At 44.8% G+C, this 22,910-nt stretch overlaps 1 protein-coding gene across 2 annotated transcripts in view; it reads right to left on the minus strand.

Moving 5' to 3' along the window:
- The window catches only part of tab1 (TGF-beta activated kinase 1/MAP3K7 binding protein 1), a 28,036-nt gene extending 7,240 nt beyond the window's left edge, over nucleotides 1-20,796 (minus strand). For both annotated transcript variants that reach the window (XM_083764574.1, XM_083764575.1), the window contains exons 1-8: nucleotides 20,754-20,796; nucleotides 19,311-19,444; nucleotides 18,707-18,860; nucleotides 17,643-17,741; nucleotides 16,411-16,549; nucleotides 10,203-10,319; nucleotides 7,162-7,273; nucleotides 197-341 (exon numbers count right to left, since the gene is read on the minus strand). In XM_083764574.1, the coding sequence (XP_083620700.1) occupies nucleotides 197-341; nucleotides 7,162-7,273; nucleotides 10,203-10,319; nucleotides 16,411-16,549; nucleotides 17,643-17,741; nucleotides 18,707-18,860; nucleotides 19,311-19,444; nucleotides 20,754-20,786 (933 nt within the window). In that variant the 5' untranslated portion in view covers nucleotides 20,787-20,796. The remainder of the gene's footprint in view (nucleotides 1-196; nucleotides 342-7,161; nucleotides 7,274-10,202; nucleotides 10,320-16,410; nucleotides 16,550-17,642; nucleotides 17,742-18,706; nucleotides 18,861-19,310; nucleotides 19,445-20,753) is intronic.
- Between the last annotated feature and the right edge of the window lie 2,114 nt (nucleotides 20,797-22,910).

Raw genomic sequence — 22,910 nt, forward strand, 5'->3', positions numbered from 1 at the left:
ATCTACAAGCTCATATCGCGCCACCGAGTGGCGCGATACGAGCTTGTAGGTCTGCTATTTTTGAAAAATCGAAGAGCGACTGACATTTTTAGAATCTGATCTCAGGTCAGAATGGGTTCATCAGACCAGTGTGTCCCCGGCGGAAACCTCGTATGAATCTGATCTCAGGTCAGAATGGGTTTTAAGCTAGCTTTACCTGATTGGCCTGTTCGGGGCCGAGGGCAGATTCCAGGGCAGTGATGAGTCCTTCTGACATCAGCAACAGGAAGCCCGTCACACCTTCCAATGACTGGCTGCCATGGATCTCTGGCTCTGCGATGATTGGTTTACCTTTGGCCATGCTGATGACGCCGCGTGCATGACGGTATCCAATGGGACGATGGGAGGATGACCAAAGTGTGAACCAGGTCGAAAATCAATAAAGAAAGATTGGAAGAGGGGGGGGGGGTAAGACAGACAGATATAGTTAAAATAAGTAGATCAGTGGGAGTCAGCACAAGAGACAGGGGCAATGGGGTTTTAGAATCTTCAAGAGCTAATCCATTATTTGCTTTAAAGGTATATTCAGTGATTTCACTCAAAAAAGGTTTCGTTTTTGACAGTATTTTGCGCAATTTATGTCCCCAAATGTATGGATATGGACTTATGGCTCCATCGCTGCCTCTTTCTTTAGTAGAAGTAGAAATTTAACGTGTTGCTGACTGTTTACCTCCCTCTCACACGTGCGCGCACACACACACACACACACACACACACACACACACACACACACACACACACACACACACACACACACACACACACACACAGTACACACAGCTGACGTCCTCTCCCATCGACGTCAGCTGTTCATTCATCTCCTTATTCATACACGCTTTGAGCTGAGAGAAGCTATAAAGCGCCTTTTAAATATGACAATGCTGTATCAGTTCAGGCAAGTGTCTGTGGCATATTTAACTTTAACAAAATAGGTTTAACAGCTTAAATCCTCGCGGCAGTGTTGTGTGTGTGTGTGTGTTCGTGCAACCAGAAGTACTGGCAGTAGCGAAATAACAAACGCGATCTGTCTAATCGTAGTAGTTAGGCACAAACCAAGTAGTTTCTAAGAACAATGTTGATGTAACTAAGACATTCTCTGAGCGAGCTATATTTTAAATACAGAGATTTAGAAGGAATAAGCGAAATGGTGGACTATTCCCCCTTCTGTGAGGTAAGGTTTCTCTGCGGAGTGCGGAGAGGGAGAGAGTGCGGAGAGGGAGATCCATAGGGGAGATCACATTACAGCAGCCAAAGAGGGAGGGGGGGGCTAATGGGGGGCACATCTTTCATGAGCACATCTTTTCATTGGCTAGTGACAAATCTTTTGCGCCACGTGACAACTTCTCAATTGTATATTAGATATGTTCCGAGTAATATTTGTACTTCCCTAATATTGTAACTCAAAACTTCCAGGAGATAAGCACACATTAAAATAATCTGCTTCTACAGCTAATATTCATTCACCATTATTAAGTCGTGGATATATGAATTTCATTAAAATAAAGGCCATGTAAAGTTCACTGTGTTGTATTTGATCTATCTCAAGCAATTGTCAAGTCTCTGCAAATTGATTTGCATGCCATGCTGCACTGAATGGAAATGAGTGGGTTCTTGGAAGGTCGACAGAGACAATGGAACATTCTCAGCGGTAATGTCAAGTATCTACAGTATGACTTCTAGACGTTGAGCTAAACATACACAAATGCATGGCCCTTTTAGTACACATTCAGTGAAATGAATATTGTACTTGACTCATGGACCAAATATGACCTAAAACACTAGAATACATTTAGAAGTATTCAGCATTACGTGGGAATTCAGCTTAAATTTGGGTAACGGTCATGGCATACTGTAGATAAGCTGATAGGTCTGAAATGGGCGATTGTTTTCATTTCCATGCTATGAAGAAAAGCAGAATTGTGTTTTCCACCGAATGCAGACTTTCTCGCCTGTTGATGAAGTGAACCCTGCCGCCGGAGACCTTTATTAACGTTGCCGTCGTAATGTACAGTACACTCGTCCAGACATTTCCTAATATCCATGTCTTTTTGTTCTCCCTCCAAATGTGACGTTTGCCAGTCGCATTCCTCCCTGCTGCCCGTTTGTAACTTAATAAACCCAAGTCCTAATTTTCCAAAAGTGGAGCAAAGAGCTCCATAAACGGCTTCTAACATTTCCCACGCATCCCCACCTTGTCTCTGCGGCTTTGCCTGACATGGTCCGTCTGCCTAGAAAGACATTTTTTTCTGTGTGATTGCTGCGTGCCTCTCTTAATAGCTTTATTTGAGCATTACCTTGCCAAAAGGAAATGGCATAATGCGTTCCTCCAACAAGCTTTCACTATAGCATACAAGGACATCTGTATTTGTGTGTTCTGTGCCGTTAGATGCTTGTGTTAACTTAAGTAAGTAAGGACTCGTGGGAGAGTTGTTTTGAGAGTATTATGCTCCATATCCGGAGTCTTTTTCAAGTCCCCCAGACAGACCTCCATAAGATCGTCTCCTTTTTCCCCCACTATACTAATTGTCTTCACTGAAAATAGACAAGCTTACAATACAATTACAATACAAGCTTTGTGGAAAACAACAATGTTGTTACATTCTGATCATCATTCTTGTGCACTAAAATAACAGCGAGAGCAGCTGTTCATGGTTACACATTTCAGGATGATTAAGGGAACACTGAAGGATTGTTGTGTTCATGTGTTGACATGAAATAAAAAGCTAAAACCAACACCACATAAATAATGGAGAGTTCACATGTGAATGAAATTAAATGTTTAGTATAGCACATTCACCATGATGCATTTGTTGGGTAAAGCCTTAACTAGCTTAATTACTATATCAATAAACGACATATTATACACACAATTAAACATCTTTCAGAAGATGTTTGGTTTCAATCTAAACAAATTATGCTGGTCTCCACTTTTCCAAATGGAAATAATGAAAATTACAACAACAAAACAAACACCTCAACTTAATTTTTGAAAAATCTTGAAAGTGTGTGAACTACTGATTTAGAAGGCTTTAGAAGAATTGGCCTCAGGCCTCATGGGATAACCCATTCTGACCTGAGATCAGATTCATACGAGGTTTCCACTGGACACACACCGGTCTGATTAACCCATTCTGACCTGAGATCAGATTCTAAAAAATGTCAGTCGTTCTTCGATTTTTTTCAAAAATAGCAGACCTACAAGCTCGTATCGCGCCACTCGGTGGCGCGATATGAGCTTGTAGATCTGCTATTTTTCAATAGCTAAAGCATAACATGATGCCGACACCAAAATGGGTGCCCGTTCAGAATGGGATAAAGAGACATGATTAGATCTATAAAAAGTGATCAGTAGACTAGTATAAAAAAGTGATAAAGGCATAGAGAGAGAGAGAGAGAGAGAGAGAGAGAGAGAGACAGAAAGAAAAAGAGACAGAAAGAAATAGATAAGATAAGTGCCTACAACCCAAACATGACAAACCTTTATTTCATCTGACGGATCGAAAACCATCTCAACGCCTTTTTCCAACTTCCAATTTCCTGTGCTTTGCTTTCAAGGCGCTGAGGGGGAAATTCTATTAACCCATTTTAGGCGGGAACCCCTTTTGGTGTTAGCATTACGTTATGCTTTAGCTATTTAAAAATAGCAGATCTACAAGCTACGACCTTCAAGCTACGAGCTTGTAGGTCTGCTATTTTAGAAAAATCGAAGAACCACCGACATAGAAACATTTTAGAATCTGATTTCAGGTCAGAATGGAAAACTGTCAGGATGTAGAAGACATCTTTAGAATCTGATCTCAGGCCAGAATGGAAAACTGTCAGGATGTAGAAGAACATTTTTAGAATCTGATCTCAGGTCAGAATGAAAACTGTCAGGATGTAGAAGACATTTTTTTAATCTGATCTCAGGTCAGAATGGGTTAAGAGCATTTTATAGAGGAGCACGATGGATTAAGATGTGGGCCTCATGTGCTTGTCTCGGGCTATACACAGGAACAGGAAATGAGACTGGAGGGGGTGTGGCCGGGATAATAGCATTTCAAGGAACTCAGCAACGGTAATAGAAGAGCTGGACCCCACTCAGAAAACACATAATAAGGACAGGCCAGAACAGAGGAACGCACAACACGGACAGGCCAGAACAGAGAGGGAGAGACTGAGGAACACACAACACGGACAGGCCAGAACAGAGAGGGAGAGACTGAGGATCACACAACACGGACAGGCCAGAACAGAGGGAGAGACTGAGGAACACACAACAAGGACAGGCCAGAACAGAGGGAGAGACTGAGGATCACACAACACGGACAGGCCAGAACAGAGGGAGAGACTGAGGATCACACAACACGGACAGGCCAGAACACAGGGAGAGACTGAGGATCACACAACACGGACAGGCCAGAACAGAGGGAGAGACTGAGGAACACACAACACGGACAGGCCAGAACACAGGGAGAGAGACTGAGGAACACACAACACGGACAGGCCAGAACACAGAGGGAGAGACTGAGGAACACACAACACGGACAGGCCAGAACAGAGGGAGAGACTGAGGAACACACAACACGGACAGGCCAGAACAGAGGGAGAGACTGAGGAACACACAACACGGACAGGCCAGAACAGAGGGAGAGACTGAGGAACACACAACACGGACAGGCCAGAACACAGGGAGAGACTGAGGAACACACAACACGGACAGGCCAGAACAGAGGGAGAGACTGAGGATCACACAACACAGACAGGCCAGAACAGAGGGAGAGACTGAGGAACACACAACACAGACAGGCCAGAACAGAGGGAGAGACTGAGGAACACACAACACAGACAGGCCAGAACAGAGGGAGAGACTGAGGAACACACAACACAGACAGGCCAGAACAGAGGGAGAGACTGAGGAACACACAACACAGGCCAGAACAGAGGGAGAGACTGAGGAACACACAACACGGACAGGCCAGAACAGAGGGAGAGACTGAGGATCACACAACACGGACAGGCCAGAACAGAGAGAGAGACTGAGGAACACACAACACGGACAGGCCAGAACAGAGGGAGAGACTGAGGATCACACAACACGGACAGGCCAGAACAGAGGGAGAGACTGAGGATCACACAACACGGACAGGCCAGAACAGAGGGAGAGACTGAGGAACACACAACAAGGACAGGCCAGAACACAGGGAGAGACTGAGGAACACACAACACGGACAGGCCAGAACAGAGGGAGAGACTGAGGAACACACAACACGGACAGGCCAGAACAGAGGGAGAGACTGAGGAACACACAACACGGACAGGCCAGAACACAGGGAGAGACTGAGGAACACACAACACGGACAGGCCAGAACAGAGGGAGAGACTGAGGAACACACAACACAGACAGGCCAGAACAGAGGGAGAGACTGAGGAACACACAACACAGACAGGCCAGAACAGAGGGAGAGACTGAGGAACACACAACACAGGCCAGAACAGAGGGAGAGACTGAGGAACACACAACACGGACAGGCCAGAACAGAGGGAGAGACTGAGGAACACACAACACGGACAGGCCAGAACACAGGGAGAGACTGAGGATCACACAACACGGACAGGCCAGAACAGAGGGAGAGACTGAGGAACACACAACAAGGACAGGCCAGAACAGAGGGAGAGACTGAGGAACACACAACACGGACAGGCCAGAACAGAGGGAGAGACTGAGGAACACACAACACGGACAGGCCAGAACAGAGGGAGAGACTGAGGATCACACAACACGGACAGGCCAGAACACAGAGAGAGAGACTGAGGAACACACAACACGGACAGGCCAGAACAGAGGGAGAGACTGAGGATCACACAACACGGACAGGCCAGAACACAGGGAGAGACTGAGGATCACACAACACGGACAGGCCAGAACAGAGGGAGAGACTGAGGAACACACAACACGGACAGGCCAGAACACAGGGAGAGACTGAGGATCACACAACACGGACAGGCCAGAACAGAGGGAGAGACTGAGGATCACACAACACGGACAGGCCAGAACACAGGGAGAGACTGAGGATCACACAACAAGGACAGGCCAGAACACAGGGAGAGACTGAGGAACACACAACACGGACAGGCCAGAACACAGGGAGAGACTGAGGATCACACAACACGGACAGGCCAGAACACAGGGAGAGACTGAGGAACACACAACACGGACAGGCCAGAACAGAGGGAGAGACTGAGGATCACACAACACGGACAGGCCAGAACAGAGGGAGAGACTGAGGAACACACAACACGGACAGGCCAGAACAGAGGGAGAGACTGAGGGTCACACAACACGGACAGGCCAGAACAGAGGGAGAGACTGAGGAAGATGTTGCACTTGTTGTTGTAGCATTAAAGGACCACTTCACCACTTTTCAACCTATCTTCATATAATAGGTCCTCACTAATAATCATGAAGAAATGGCGCAATTTCTTTCTACTCGGTCTGTGTCTCATAGGAGGGCTGTGGGCAGTTCAGAAACAGTCTTCCAGTGACATCATCGATGGGGAATACAATCTAATAAAAACTGCAGGCTTTCTAGTCCTGAAAAGTTGCAATGCGAAAATGGAAGCCATCGTTCTCACGATAATGAAAATCAAAAAAATTAAAAAAGAATTGTTTAAAAAATAATCTGCCTAATGATGATGTCACTGGAAGACAGTTTCTAAACTGCCCACAGCCCTCCTATGAGACACAGACTGAGTAGGAAAAAATCGTGCCATTTTATCATGATTATTAGTGAGGACCTATTATATGAACATATGTTGAAAAGTGGTGAAGTGGTCCTTTAACACAGACAAACAAGGTACACACTGTATGTGTGAGTGTGTGAGCGAGAGAGCATGTGCGTCCGACATATCATTGTGTAGAATCATATTAGTCTGGAATCTGTGTGTGGAACCTGCATTTCCAAGGGGCGGATTATTTTAAAACCGGACCCCCATATTTACATACTGGGGCCTATTGGGACAACTTCAGGTGCAGCGAAATCCAATCACAACCGAGCGGGGTTAAACTAAATGTTTTGTCTGTTTGTCTGGAAAATGTGTCTGGTTTCCACTCCAGGCTACAATTCTGTCCTCTCCTCTCACCTGAGCAGGTCGATGTCTGTGTAGTTGAACTTGACCCGGTAGTCTCCGATGCGCCTGGTGCTGCTCTGACCAGCTATCTGACCCGCCTGCCGCACACGAGCTGCATCCACACCTAGACAGGCAGAAAACGCAAAGGTTAGAAAGGAGAGCAGTGCACGGATTAAAGAAAAATAAAATCTCACGGCCGGAAAATGTTGTATTGACAAGTCCTAATGTGCGATTTGTCAATCAGTGCGAAAGGAGCCCCCCCCTTCCCCCCCCCCCCACACACTATGTACAATGATGATGTTTTAGCAATATTGTTCCTGCTGTGAAGAAATCATTGGGGTTTTATGGAAGACGCTTCTGAACATGCATTGCAAATTTGACGACTTAAAATGCTCTCATCTTAAAATAATAACCATAAAATAGCCTGCACAACATGAAGCTTCTATTGCTTTCATAGAATAAATGCTGGCTTCTATGAAATCCAAATGACTGAAATCAGTCAGATGTACAGTAAGGAGAACCGGGAGGACTGGAAGCGACGATGGAGGCTCAACCTAGAGAGCCATCATGGCGACTGAGAACGTATTTCACCTCTGCCCAACTCGGCGGTTGTCTCACTGTTACATCTTAAAGGTGTAGTGAAACGGAAATGGTGAACAACATGAAAATGGTGTTTCAACATGAAACACCGGTCTGAAGTTTCTGAACCAATCAGAGCGTCGCATCCCTTCAGGCGATGGGACGGTAGCTAGGGACGGTGGCTAATGCTATGCGCAACAGCGTGGTGTGTGTTTGTTTATAAATCAGATGGTCGGCCAGCTGTACCAGTTTACTGTTATGTGGCTTATTTCTACCCTATAATGTTTTCAGATACATATTCTAGCGTGATGATTGAGTTGAAAGCGAGTAATACACTGTCTGGATGTTATCTGGAATGGAAATAAAAACGGAGTATTCTGTAATCAGTAGCAGCTGTGCTGGACGGAGGCGCAAATATGGGGAATTAAACGGGTGAGCTTCATTGTTATTGGCTTTTATCGATGTGTATCTCTACACGTCATCACGCAGCACATTTTCGTTTTAATAAATAAATAATGCAATCGTTTTTATGGACCTTTGATATAAAAACACACAGAAATGAGAATTTTCACATTTCTTTGGCATCCATTGTTAGGTATGGCCATAGGATGACCACGGATATGGTCTAAAAGTGTGAAAAACTTCTTTTTCATTTCACTACACCTTTAAATCATTGCAAGAACGACCTCACCTACAGAAACCATTGTCTGACTCAACATTCAGGGAGGGGGGAGGGGGGAGGGAGACTAAGACGAGAGAGAGAGAGAGAGAGAGGTCAAGGTCACTCTTCCTTCCCTTATCTCAGTGCTTCTCAAATGTCTAAAAGGTTTCATGACATTAATTTACATTTATTTTTAGTTTTTCTTTTAGGTTTTATGGCCTCAATTACACCCACACAACCTGAACTTTGAGCATTCAGTGGATTTCTTGTGCTCTGCGGTTTTCTCTGTGTTCTGAAGCCTTTTGAGCTGCATTGAAAACAACAGTCTTCAATGAAAACAACATCTGTTGGTAAATTCCTGTGTCATATATTATGGCGGGATTTGTGGATTCTTACCTCACAGTCCACAAGCAAATCAGAGCACTTGTTTGAGCCAGAAAACCCCAGACCACAGAACATCACACACAAAATGTTAAAAGTTCAGAATGTTTGGGTGCAATTGAACTCTTTTTTTTTTACAAAAGCTTTTTGTAATGTCACGATCTCTTTAATCTCAAGGAGCCCCATAACTCAGAGTATCCAAATAGACTTGTAAGGGTCCATTTGGTCACTCCGAGTTGCAGACCTGTAAGGGGTCGATTTAGTGGAGTTTCCCTGGGCGCCACTTTAAGGGACTCATCCCACTTTGAGCACGTCTGCCTAATTTAACCATGTACCCCATGTGCCCCATTGAAAAAACTAATCACATCGTCACGCGCTGGTAATATAGATCTGACATTGTTCTAAATTATTTTAAAATGTTCGCATACGAGAGGGTTGCCAGGCTTAAAGATTATCAGATGCAAGAATAGATTCCCCGTCATGTTTATTATCTGTGTTCTTCTGCTACTAATCGATCCACAGATCACGCAATGATGACTTGACTGTTTCCTTCTCTAAACACTACCGCCACTAGAGGGGCAGACGGACAGTCTGTCTAGTCTGCTTTATCTCACTGCTAGCCTTGTCTGAGAACGCCATCTCAATGGCTGCCAGCCCTCCAGTCTGAACAGTTGAACTGTGTGCCTGTATGATGTTGTCTTCTAGTCTGCTGAATAGCTTTTTGTCAGTGGGTTCTTTGAAGGTGTCCGTCCGTCTGTCAGTCTGTCTCACCCAGGGCAGCCAGTCTGTCTGTCTGTCTGTCTTACCCAGGGCAGTCTGTCTGTCTGTCTCACCCAGTCTGTCTGTCTGTCTGTCTGTCTCACCCAGGGCAGCCAGTCTGTCTGTCTGTCTCACCCAGGGCAGCCAGTCTGTCTGTCTGTCTCACCCAGGGCAGCCAGTCTGTCTGTCTTCTGTCTGTCTGTCTCACCCAGGGCAGCCAGTCTGTCTGTCTGTCTGTCTGTCTCATCCAGGGCAGCCAGTCAGTCTGTCTGTCTGTCTGTCTTACCCAGGGCAGTCTGTCTGTCTGTCTCACCCAGTCTGTCTGTCTGTCTGTCTCACCCAGGGCAGCCAGTCTGTCTGTCTGTCTCACCCAGGGCAGCCAGTCTGTCTGTCTTCTGTCTGTCTGTCTCATCCAGGGCAGCCAGTCAGTCTGTCTGTCTGTCTTACCCAGGGCAGTCTGTCTGTCTGTCTCACCCAGGGCAGCCAGTCAGTCTGTCTGTCTGTCTCACCCAGGGCAGCCAGTCTGTCTGTCTGTCTCACCCAGGGCAGCCAGTCTGTCTGTCTGTCTCACCCAGGGCAGCCAGTCTGTCTGTCTGTCTCACCCAGGGCAGCCAGTCTGTCTGTCTGTCTGTCTGTCTGTCTGTCTGTCTGTCTGTCTGTCTGTCTGTCTCACCCAGGGCAGCCAGTCTCTGCAGCTCGTCCTCGTTGTCGGTGGAGTGGGGCCGACCGATCTGGAGCACCTGGTTCTGCCCGTCCGTGCTATTCTTGCACAGCAGAGCCCTGTTGGTGCCTAGTACCACACGCACACACACACACACACACACACACACACACACACACACACACACACACACACACACACACACACACACACACACACACACACAATCTGATGATTGAAAATGTAGTACATCATAGATGCAGAATCATACATACATTTAATTGTACGCAAAACATTATCTATAAGCAATGATTCACATCACAAGCTGCTTGTTATTGTGTATTACTTTGTGCATGAGAAGGCAGCCACCAACCCTGGGTCTGGCATAGGCCTTGAGGAGGCAGCCTCCAACCCTGGGTCTGGCATAGGCCTTGAGGAGGCAGAGGCCAACCCTGGGTCTGGCATAGGCCTTGAGGAGGACCAACCCTGGGTCTGGCATAGGCCTTGAGGAGGCAGAGACCAACCCTGGGTCTGGCATAGGCCTTGAGGAGGCAGAGACCAACCCTGGGTCTGGCATAGGCCTTGAGGAGGCAGAGACCAACCCTGGGTCTGGCATAGGCCTTGAGGAGGCAGAGACCAACCCTGGGTCTGGCATAGGCCTTGAGGAGGACCAACCCTGGGTCTGGCATAGGCCTTGAGGAGGCAGAGACCAACCCTGGGTCTGGCATAGGCCTTGAGGAGGACCAACCCTGGGTCTGGCATAGGCCTTGAGGAGGCAGCCTCCAACCCTGGGTCTGGCATAGGCCTTGAGGAGGCAGCCACCAACCCTGGGTCTGGCATAGGCCTTGAGGTGACCGAAAACTGGATTATGAATAGGCCTTTATAGACAGCCCATTACCAATGTTTTTTGATGTTGTTTTTTTAACTGATATTTTATTAATTTGAAAAACTGATTAATTTGATTAAAGTTTCTATTTGAGAACATTATATACATTTATGGAAAGGGAAACATAAATGTATAAAATTAAACAAATAACTTTTTATTTAACCACTTAGTTAAGACCTATTCAACATTTTTTTTAATGTTTTGAAAATGTGCTCCTATATGTGCACCAATCTTCAATAATAGGTACGCCAAGACAAGTTCAAAGTGGTAAAAAAAAAGATCACGACACAAAAATCATCTGCAAAAAGTGTCAATAGCGGTGTCAGGAAAGTCAAATGATGCCCGATATATCAGCTAGAGCCATGTATCGTTATGTCTCTTAACCCATTCTGACCGGGCACCCATTTTGGTGTTGGCATCATGCTATGCTTTAGCTATTTAAAAATAGCAGATCTACAAGCTCATATCGCGCCACCGAGTGGCGCGATACGAGCTTGTAGGTCTGCTATTTTTTTGAAAAATCGAAGAACGACTGACATTTTTAGAATCTGATCTCAGGTCAGAATGGGTTGATCAGACCAGTGTGTGTCCAGCGGAAACCCTCGTATGAATCTGATCTCAGGTCAGAATGGGTTAAGGAGTGGTTTAGCCTCTTGCTCAAGGGCAGCCTGAGAGAGGACATGTGACCAATGTGCTGATTTGGTCACATGTTACAAATTAACCGCTGCTCGGATTCACACCTGTGACCTCTCTCCCATTACAGGATGGACCGACCGTCTGCCCACGCACGAGGACACCGTGAGGCGTTCAACAACGTCACATTTAATGGCAAATGAACATCCATGCAGTAACAACCCCTCCTCCTCCAAGCCTGTTAGAAGTTCACATACCCTTGGCTGGCCACCCCCCCCCCCTCAACATATCGAATTATGGGTCAAGCGACCTTAACTGTCAAATATATTTCACATCAAGCCACAGCTGGAAGTGCTTTACTCTGCCCCCCCCCCATGCAGGCTGAAACCTCCCTGGGATTCAAATACTGTCAGGTCTGACCCGACGCGCACGGCCGCACGCACACGCACGCACACACACACACATACACACACACACACACACACACACACACACACACACACACACACACACACACACACACACACACAGCGGGTAGGTGGAGCTAATGTCCCCCTCTCCCCTATTCTACTAATTAATGATCCCCATTTTCTGCTCCCTGCCTTGTCCTTGAGACGACAAAGAGGTGGTGGTGGAGAAAAAAAAAGAGGAAAAGAAAAAAACGGGGGGAGAGGTCTAAGTTATTTCCTTTAATTAGCCTCAAACTCGGAGACAAAGGCAGCGACAGCTTTACCCTTGAAAACATTCCATTTGAGACGCGAAGCCGACGAGGCAAAGCTTCAGTTCCTTAGTTAGTTAGTTAGTGGAGCATGCCAAAGCCAGCCACGGTGCTGTTTGTTGTGTTCCTGCAACGGGTCGCATGCAGCCACAGTGGTCAGGCAATAGAGATGAAATTGAGCTGGCGTCTGTTTTTTTATTATTATTTTTTTTAAAGGGGAGACTGTACGAGGAGCTTGTGGTAATTGTCCCGACGAGAAACGCTGCAGAGAAAAGGGTCTGGTTTTCATCGAACTGCAAGGAACTCCCCCGGGGGTGGGGTGGTTTCTGTGTGTGTGTGTGTGTGTGTGTGTGTGTGTGTGTGTGTGTGTGTGTGTGTGTGTGTGTGTATATGCGGCTGTGTTTCAATCTAATCTTCTCATTGTCTGCCCTTCAATTCAATTATTTGGACATAAAGACCCAAAATGGTCACACACACACACTCACACACACACACACACACACACACACACACACACACACACACACACACACACACACACACACACACACACACACACACACACACACACACACACACACACACACACACACACACACACACACACACACACACACACACACACACACACACACACACACACACACACACACACACACACACAAGCTGTCAAGCTAGTAGAAGCTACTGCCCCACAGCTGCCGTGTGAGGGAGGCTGAAATAACAGCGGGTGTCATTCTGGACAGATGTTTTGGATAAAAGGAGCCAATTTCGTTCCACAATCTGTCTGAAGGCTGACAGACTGGCTGTATCAGCAAGGGAAAAAAATGCTCTCTGGTTGCTCCAAGTCGGTTGAGCCAGAACCACCACTCGAGTTAAAATGCAACACTAGAGCACGACGTATGTGCCAGCGGTAACCGACGTGTGTGTCTTGTTAGAGAGCAGTGGTTCTCAAATGTTTTCATTTCCAAGGACCCCGATAACTCTTGAGTGTACAAATGGAACCGAATGGACCTGTAACATTTTGGTTCCATATCAGAGTTACAGACGTGTTAAGGGTCCATTTGCAACGCCCTCAAGGAACCCTGGATCCCACTTTTTGAGAAGCAAAGTCACAGAGACTTGTATTGTACTGTATGTATTGTTTCTTCACTTTTGGTTCCTTATAAATGTCGCCAAACCAGGAGCTTAACCCATTCTGACCGGGCACCCATTTTGGTGTCAGCATCATGTTATGCTTTAGCTATTTAAAAATAGCAGATCTACAAGCTCATATCGCGCCACCGAGTGGCGCGATACGAGCTTGTAGGTCTGCTATTTTTGAAGAATCGAAGAGCAACTGACATTTTTAGAATCTGATCTCAGGTCAGAAATTCAGAATGGGTTCATCAGACCAGTGTGTGTCCGGCGGAAACCTCGTATGTATCTGATCTCAGGTCAGAATGGGTTAAGCTTATTCCACTGCTGCATTTATTGTAAAACTGTTCTAGGCTGGTATAGCCAACATGTAAGAAAAGACATGCTCCCATGGCGGACATTGACCTACCGCAATCGACCTTTCATTAGCTGGGTTTCAGAATGATCTTACATAGCGGCCAAAAATAGGCAGAGCAGATTTCTATTATTAGAGGTAATGGAACAGTCTGGAGTGCGAATACTGTGTGGAATCAAATAAGAATGGGAGTGATCACATCATAAATAGGCTTTGCAAGTGTAAAATGTGTAGCTCAATCAGCTTGTGTATGCGACTGTGTCTTTCGTCATACAAAGACCTGATTTGTTTGCAAGTAGAATATCTCACTTTGTGTGCTCGTGTGTTTAGATCAGTGGTTCCCACATTATTTAGTCTGTGACCCAAAAGAGAAATTAGTAGTGAAAATAGCAGATCTACAAACGTTGCTTTGTGCCGCGAGCTTGTAGATCCTATTTTCACTACTTTGTTTTCTGATTTATGTAATTTCTTAAAGTTTTTAAATTATGAAATGTCTGCGACCCGGTGTTTGGGAATCAGTGATTATATATCACTGATTATATCTGTATAGAAATGGACACAAGAAATGTGATGTGTGTGGGTGTGGCACCCTATCATCATTAGCACTTTTTTTTGCCGGGGAATTCTTCAAAAGAATGGCGCTAGAGTGCCAGCAGATTAGGCAGATTTTACTCTGAAAAGGCCCGCCTTCCGTTACCCCCCCCCCCCCCCCTTCCGTTCTTACCTCGCGCTACCTTGTCTTATGTCTCTCTAGGAGCGTTAATATTCCAAACGAGATGCATGCTGAAGTCAGAAATGAAGACTGTAGATTTAGAGTTATGATTATGAGCCTTTTTAGTCTGGCCATAAACAAGGAAGTGAACAGCAGTGCGCATGAGCGAAACACAAGGAGATCGCTAAAGATATATATTTTTATAAAATGGTTTGACATCAATAAAAAGGACCTAAGGACGCCTATACACATCCAAGGCACCCCGTGGTTTTGATTTAGTAAAGACGTGTATACAAGTCATTAGCATAATTACTGTTAAGATGAGACTGTATGTGATGTGGGTGTGGGTGTGCCAGTCTGTGGTCATTAACACATTGAGTACGCCGACTGCCTTCAAAATATAGGCGCTAGAATACCGGAGGTGTCTGATCGCTTTTACTTTGAAAGCCATGAACCGGAAACACTTTCCTAAAAAAGTTGACTTTACAAAGTGACCTCAACTGCGATCATCTTAATATATTGTTTTACGCTCCAAAAAGCGTTCATATTTTGCGGGAGAGACGGATGAGGAGCAGAAAATAAGCGCCAGCATATCGCTCTATTCATCACCACGGAGAGCGCCTGGATTAGGAGCTACGAGTCTCGCTTTCCGTCTCGCTAACGTGCTAGTCAATAACAAGCTAACAGTTGCACTGAGCGTTAAAATACGGCAGAGGGAGGCAAAGTGCAAAAAAAAAAAATAGAAAAATTCTGAATATTCTTGCGTCGCTGGGACGTCGGGAGGACGTCGCTAGGACGTCCTCACACGTCATTTGGACTATCCTGATCGGTATCCTATGACGTGTGACCACGTGTTACGTGCTGTAAGTGTTAAGATGGGACTGTATAAATGTAATCTGAGTTCCCAGAAGTTTTATTCTTCGCCACTAGGCGGGCGAGAAAGACTTCTGGGAAAAAAGGACCGTGTCCCTGTGAGGGAAGTACGTTGCGCTCAGAATCTGAGCGGACACTCCCCTTTCCGGTATGAAGCACTGTGTGTGCATACCATGAAAACAGTCCGAAGGGAATCCAATTCCAAATTGAATTGTAGTAGGAACACCACCACCGCTCAAGGAGCAATTGTTTCCCTTCAGTCTTATTTAGATGTAGCGCCCACTCCATGTGGAACCCGCCCCTGTCTTTTGATTCGCATTTCATTTGAAACGCAACGCACAGGGCCACGCCCCTGCTGCACAGGGCCACGCCCCTGCTGCACAGGGCCACGCCCCTGCTGCACTGGGCCACGCCCCTGCTGCACTGGGCCACGCCCCTGCTGCACTGGGCCACGCCCCTGCTGCACTGGGCCACGCCCCTGCTGCACTGGGCCACGCCCCTGCTGCACTGGGCCACGCCCCTGCTGCACTGGGCCACGCCCCTGCTGCACAGGATCTGAGGCCAGTTTTCCTAGACTAGTATAAATGTGATGTGTGTGTGCCAGTCGCAACATACCAAAGCCTACGCAGTCTATGCGCTGTGATTGGACAGTCGCTGTGATTGACAGCCTAATCCTAACCCTAACCTTAACCTCCGGGGGCGTGTTTATAAACACAACCCGTGTAGGAAGTATGCAGCGTGCCAGTCTGTGGTCATTAAGATGGGACTGTATAAATGTGATGTGTGTGTGTGTGTGTGTGTGTGTGTGTGTGTGTGTGTGTGTGCCAGTCTGTGGTCATTAAGATGGGACTGTATAAATGTGATGTGTGTGTGTGTGTGTGTGTGCCAGTCTGTGGTCATCCGTACCCACGTTGGCAACGTAGAGCTTGTGGTTGAGGATGAGCGCCACCACGGCCGTGGCCCCTCCGGACACCTCCTGCTCCAGCTCCTTCAGACGCTCCTGGACCTTCTGACTCTGAGGGGGCAGCTGGTGGAACGGCACGTTCTGACCACAGGATGAACAAAACATTAATTGAGGTTCGGCAGGAGATGGAGGAGAGGAAAACAGGAAGAAGAGAGGTGGCAGCCAGAAGTGAAAGAGAGACCGGCAGAGAAGAGTACAACAGGAGGCAAGAATGAGAAAGAAACAGAGGACAGAGAAGAAACAGGAAATAGAACAAATCTAAACGAATTAAGTAGAGTACGTTTAGTAAATGTAAAGGAGAGAGAATAAGGTAAGGAGCTTGCAAACGGCTGTGTTTTTCGGATCAGGTTCTTGCAGACTGGTGCACTTTTTTGGGGGGAAAAAACGTTGGCTCCGAAATTCGCTCTGATATTCGGGTCCGTAAACGCAGCAGGGTGCAGGCACATTTAGAGGTGGATTAAGGGGGGGGGGGGGGGGGGGGTGAGAGAAAAAGTGTGTGTAAAATGCGGGGACAGAAAAGGCGATGAAGAGGAAAGAAAGGATGTGAGATGGAGACGCTGTCCAGGCGAGAAAGAGACGGGCCACAGAGCAGTCAGACAGTAGATATTCCAGACAAGAGGAGAGAATGTTGTCACAGGCTTATCAAATGAAACAACAGACTGACGAGACCCAAATAGCAAGTAATGAAATCCAATGTCTAACGGCTGGGCATTAGTTTGCACCACAATCGAAAAGAACATTTATCAGGTCAATGTGCAAATATGCTTTGTCTACTAGAGATCCAGACCGTTATGGGTCTGGCCGGTAGATCAGCCTTAATTTTATTGTTGACATGCAGCCAATGTGTTTTCAGATTTTTAACCATGGGTCCCTATTTTGGGAATGTCGTGGGCAAACGTTTTCAATACATTTAAAAAATAGCAGATCTACAAGGTCGCATCATGACACATTGTGACCTTTATTTTTTAAATGTTATCAAATAGAAACTTTAATGAAAATGATTTTTTCTAATTGATTTTAAGATTTTGCACTAAAATATCGGTCAAAACATCTGTAATCTGTGCTCTAGCTTTATCTGTGCTTTAGCTTTATGCAGGGTTCTTGCACCATTTTGAAAGTAAAATGTAAGACTTTTTAAGGATCCGCGGGAACCCTGATGTGTGTGTGTGTTCACCTCATTGTGTGGCAGGAGGTAGTTGGAAAGCAGGTCTGCTTTCTCAGCCAGAGCGTCATCTATGGTCTCAAAGTAGCTCTTCTCCACTACGTCAAAGGCCTGCAAAAATCGGTGAAAATTACAAAATCTAACATTGTGTACAACAGAGAATATCAAAGAATCTTAAGAAGCTTAGTTTTATTGTAATAAGAATGAGAAAACTATACATATCAAAGAAAACAAGTTATTGTGTGAGAAAGGGATAGAAGCCAGCAGGCTTATTTGGAATTATTTCCTTAAAGGAGAATTCCGGACTAGGCTGATGTTATTTATATCCAGGTGAAAATGTTCAAACTCCATCTCGATGGAGTCGATCAGCTCCGAGTGTGAGTGGTGGGGTTTTGTGTGAGTGGTGGGGTTTTGTGTGAGTGGTGGGGTTTTGTGTGAGTGGTGGGGTTTTGTGTGAGTGGTGGGGTTTTGTGTGAGTGGTGGGGTTTTGCGGTAAATCACTTAGTTTTCACCAGTGATTTCATCCAAAGTCCCCTCATTTACACAAACAATATATGAACAACTGATATCTGAAAAGAAAAAATGTCAAGTCATAAAAATAAGTGATTTAGTGCAAAACCCTCACACGGTGGACCCGGGATGGAGTTATGACATTTTCACCTGTACAGTACCACTCGTTCTGTGATATACCGGTATCAGTTTAAGTTAAGAAAATACCTAGACCAGAATTCTATTTTAATGAAAGAGGTCATTAAATAACATAGTTTAAAAGTTCAATAACAACAATACAAAATAATGCAATCTTTTCAGTGACATGTCATACCAGTGTCATGATTATGATTCTAAACAAGAGAAATATATTGCAATGTTGGCTCAGTTTGTGTGTAGTAAATAAGAGATTGATTTTAATAACTTCGTTACAATACTATAATCATTTATATTGAGATTCCACGGTATCATACTGGTAAACCATATAAAACTGCATAAAATAAACATGCACGCCCATGGTAGTAGATGATGTGCATACATATTCTTTGCACACACACACACACACACACACACACACCCCCCTCTACCTGTGTAAGAATCCGGCGGACATCGCTGTCCGTGTGACTGGAGTTGAGTTGCCCCAGGAGGAGTTCGGCCGTCAGACACTGAGAAACAAAATTGGCCACTCTGCTGCCGTCGTAACCATTGAAGACCCCATACAGGAAGCAGCCATCCTCAGCTCTGATTGGTGGAGAGGAAACGAGGCAGACAAAATACTCACAAACAACTCAGCAGTACTGCAAATTCGGCTTTGCTTGATTATTATTGGGCAAGTTACTAGGGGTGTAAAGATACAGTAACTGCATCGAAAGACGGAAAAAAAACCAATAATTGGAAGATGGGTTTCTGAACTGCCCACAGACACAGACATTAGTGAGGACCAATTAAATTAAGTTAGGTTGAAAAGTGGTGAAGTCGTCCTTTAACTGTACTGCATCTATTGTCATTGTATGCCATGTCAAATAATGATGCCATATGCATTAATATACACCGTCCACCTCAAATAAACAAATACAGTACACGAGGTACATCGGACAGTGTCTTTCTGTATGACAACATAATTAGCACTGTAACATGGTCCACTGACTCCACTCCATTCCATAGGTGTTGCTACAGGCCAAAGTATCTCACCTCACAAATCTGAAGTGGCCATCTTCGTTGGGATGGCTCTGGGTGCCCTTTCCATCTGAACCGTACACGCAGTTGGGTGCGGTGCCAACTCCACACATCTGACACAGTGGGAGGGCATCTGTCCAACTCTGATGCTGCAACCACAACACACAAACAAGGCTCGTTTCTCTTGCCAGAAAGAATAATTCAGTTCAATTGAATCAATTAAATGACGGACAGTGTCATTGTACTGTGTGAATGTCAATTGATTGACTGGCTGAATACTTTATTAACACGTTGGAAACTGTACGGCAGCGCAGTACGTCAAGTCGTCAACACAACAGTGCCATTGTGACACTGTGTTGACAATCACACTTGACATTAGCTAATTATGATTTCAATTTCAATTCGATTTCAATTAAATTATCTTTCAATTATTAGAATGGTACTTTATCATTAGAATTGTACTTTATCATACAACTGGCAACTATTATGTGGTATATATATATATATATATATATATATATATATATATATACATACACACATACATACATACATACATACATATATATACACACACACACACACACACACACACACACACACACACACACACACACACACACACACACACAGTATATATATATATATATATTCCTTTTTTCCCAGCTAATGTGAAGCAATAATATATTATTTTAAATCCATAATTCTCTCTTTGATGTAATGGACAAACTGCACTCCAAACTCATTTGCTATTTGAGTTTGATGTGCAGCTGACAAACACAATATAGTGCTTTTGTCAAGCTACATTGTGAAAGACAGCTATTATACTGAAAGGCGAAAGCTACAGGGAATTTTAGATAAGCAAGCCAAGTACTGTAGCTTGCTATTCAAGCTAAACTACAAACACTACTGGTGAAGGTTTTACAGAATATATTGATATATTGATTTACTATTATTACACACTTGTTACACATTCATTCTTCATTGACAGCATCAATCTAATCCTGAAAGCAGTAGTGTAACACCTTTTATCTTTTGATTCAGCCTGTTACCATAGATTTGTTTACAAAACCATACGTTAAACTTTAGTTCCTGGTTTGATAGCCAGGCTAATGTAACTGTCTAACTCAAATTAAATAATGTAAGTAACGTCCCTGTTTGGTTGCGTACAGTGTTGATCTAGGTTATAGGCCTATAATTACATTGAAACAAGGTTAAGACAGATGATCACTGACACTTTTAGAAAGTGACAGCTGATTAAACTAAACCACGTTAGCATATTAGCTTATGTAGCATCATCGTACGCTACAGAACACACCAGAGGACAACAGCAGTACCACGGTGTACGAAATGGGTCAACGGGTGTGTACTGTATAGTGAAGACATTCACAAATCTATAACCAAATATGATATGCGGTGAAGGGAAATTAATTCATGAATGTTTTATGTTTTTCTTACGCTCTGCATTAGGCTCCTTCGCTGAGCAGCCATCTTGGATGGAACGCTATACTGTCACGTTTCAAGGGGGTCAACTGGGCGCATTGTTTGCGCAAACTCTGTCATCATATCGTGTCTGTTGGGTTTATGCAAAGTTATGCTTCAAATGGTATGGTTGAAATTTGAATCATATTTATGTGGTTACAATTATTTCACACATAAATGTATCGTAAATACGAAACCTATTAAAAAGAGACATTGAAACAAGTTCAAACAACCATGACTTACAGAATTTGACACCCCACATAACCTGCCACATTATATTATTATTTATTTGGCTGAAGCGCCATCTTGTGGTCAGACAACGATATGCTGAATCTTCAAATAAACAAATTGTCTTCGTTTGCAGTTTCTGATGATTTTTCACCACAAGTCCACAAATATACAAATGTTCTCACTGACAATATTAGGTAATATCTGGAATCGGGTAATATTTCCGTGAACCAACGGTAAGGTTCACATTTTGAGCTTCTCTGAGACACATTTTGATGATTCAATAACGGACTGAGATTGACTAGTCACAAACAGCCATGCCCTAATATGGGCATGTTATGTAACGTTATTGATTGATTGAAATATAATTAACAGTTTGTAGAATTTACAGTACATTTTAAGCACAAACTCAATACAAAGACTGTCAACTGTGAGTGGACGACCCAATTAAGCATTACACTTGTTTACAACAGGGTCCACATTGTTCAATTCATCAAAACATTTAAAGACATACAAACATTTAGAGACATACAAATAGACATTTCTATGTAGCTAAAGAACAGAACAGGAATTCATCATATGGGAAGCAAAAAAGGGAAAAGTTACAATATACAGTGAGGGAAAATGGGGTGGTTTTGAAGGAGTCAAGGGATTCACATGTCTTAATGACTGTTGGTAGGGCGTTCCACATTTTGGTGGCATAGGAGCGAAAATAATTTAGTCCCTTGTTTGTGCCGAATCTGGGTTGTACATGGTTTGTTGCACTCCCTCTGGTGTTGTGGGTGTGGACTTCGTTTACATTAAGGAAGTATTTAGAGGTACATGGGTATCTTGGTGGTGTATCGAATCTTGTGGACCAGACCCATTGCAAGATGCTGTACTCTGTCGACGACCCTAAGCCATCCCAGCCTGTCAAAGTGGGCAGGGGTGAGGTGGGTTCGGGGGGTGAGGCCAAGTAGGAGCCTGACCAGTTTGTTTTGGGAGGTCTGGAGCCTTGTTTTAAGGGCCTTTGAGGTGCTGTGGTACCAAGAGGTGGATGCATAGTCAAAGAAACCTTGTACGAGGGCTCCTGTTAAGGTCTTCGAGGTGTTTTTGCTGACCAGTGAGGAGATCCTGTAAAGGAATCTTGTTCTTTGATTGACTTTTTTGATTACGTTGGTGGCCATTTTATCACCGGAAAGATTGGCCTCCAGGATGGAACCTAGGTAGGTAATTTGATCTTTTCGTGTGATAATATTGTCACCCACTCTAACCAAGAAGCCATCTGCCTTGCTGAGTTTACTATTTGATCCGGAGAGGATGGATTCAGTTTTTCCCAGGTGTAAGGATAGTTTGTTATCAGCGAGCCAGGTGCAGATTCTACCGAGTTCAGAGCTGAGGGTCTTTTCAACCTGCAGTTTGTTCCTGTCCGAGACCAGCAGTGCTGAGTCATCTGCGAACAGGAACAAGTTGCAGTCACACTGAAGTCATGTCGTTAACATAAATTAGGAACAGTAAAGGCCCTAGTATGCTTCCTTGTGGGACGCCACAGCTCACTGGGAGGGGAGGGGACAGTGTTCCGTTCACCTCCACCATCTGTTCTCTCCCCTCCAGGTAGGATTTCATCCAGCTCACTGATGTGCTATCAAAACCAATAGCTTTAAGCTTGTTAACCAGTATGGAGTGGTTCACGGTGTCAAAAGCCTTTTGGAGGTCCAGCATGACCATGCCGCAGTATTTTCCAGCATCCACCTCGTGTTTGATGTGATCGCTCAAATAGAGGAGGCATGTGTCAGTGGAGTGGGATGTTCTGAAACCAGATTGGAACTCGTACAGCAATTTATTAGTGGCAAGATACTTTTCAACCTGTTCATAGACTATTTTTTCCATCACTTTCGAGATGGAGCTTAGAATAGAAATAGGGCG

The sequence above is a fragment of the Protomyctophum parallelum genome (genome assembly GCF_964188405.1).
Source record: "Protomyctophum parallelum genome assembly, chromosome: 5".
Taxonomy (NCBI): Eukaryota; Metazoa; Chordata; class Actinopteri; order Myctophiformes; family Myctophidae; genus Protomyctophum; species Protomyctophum parallelum.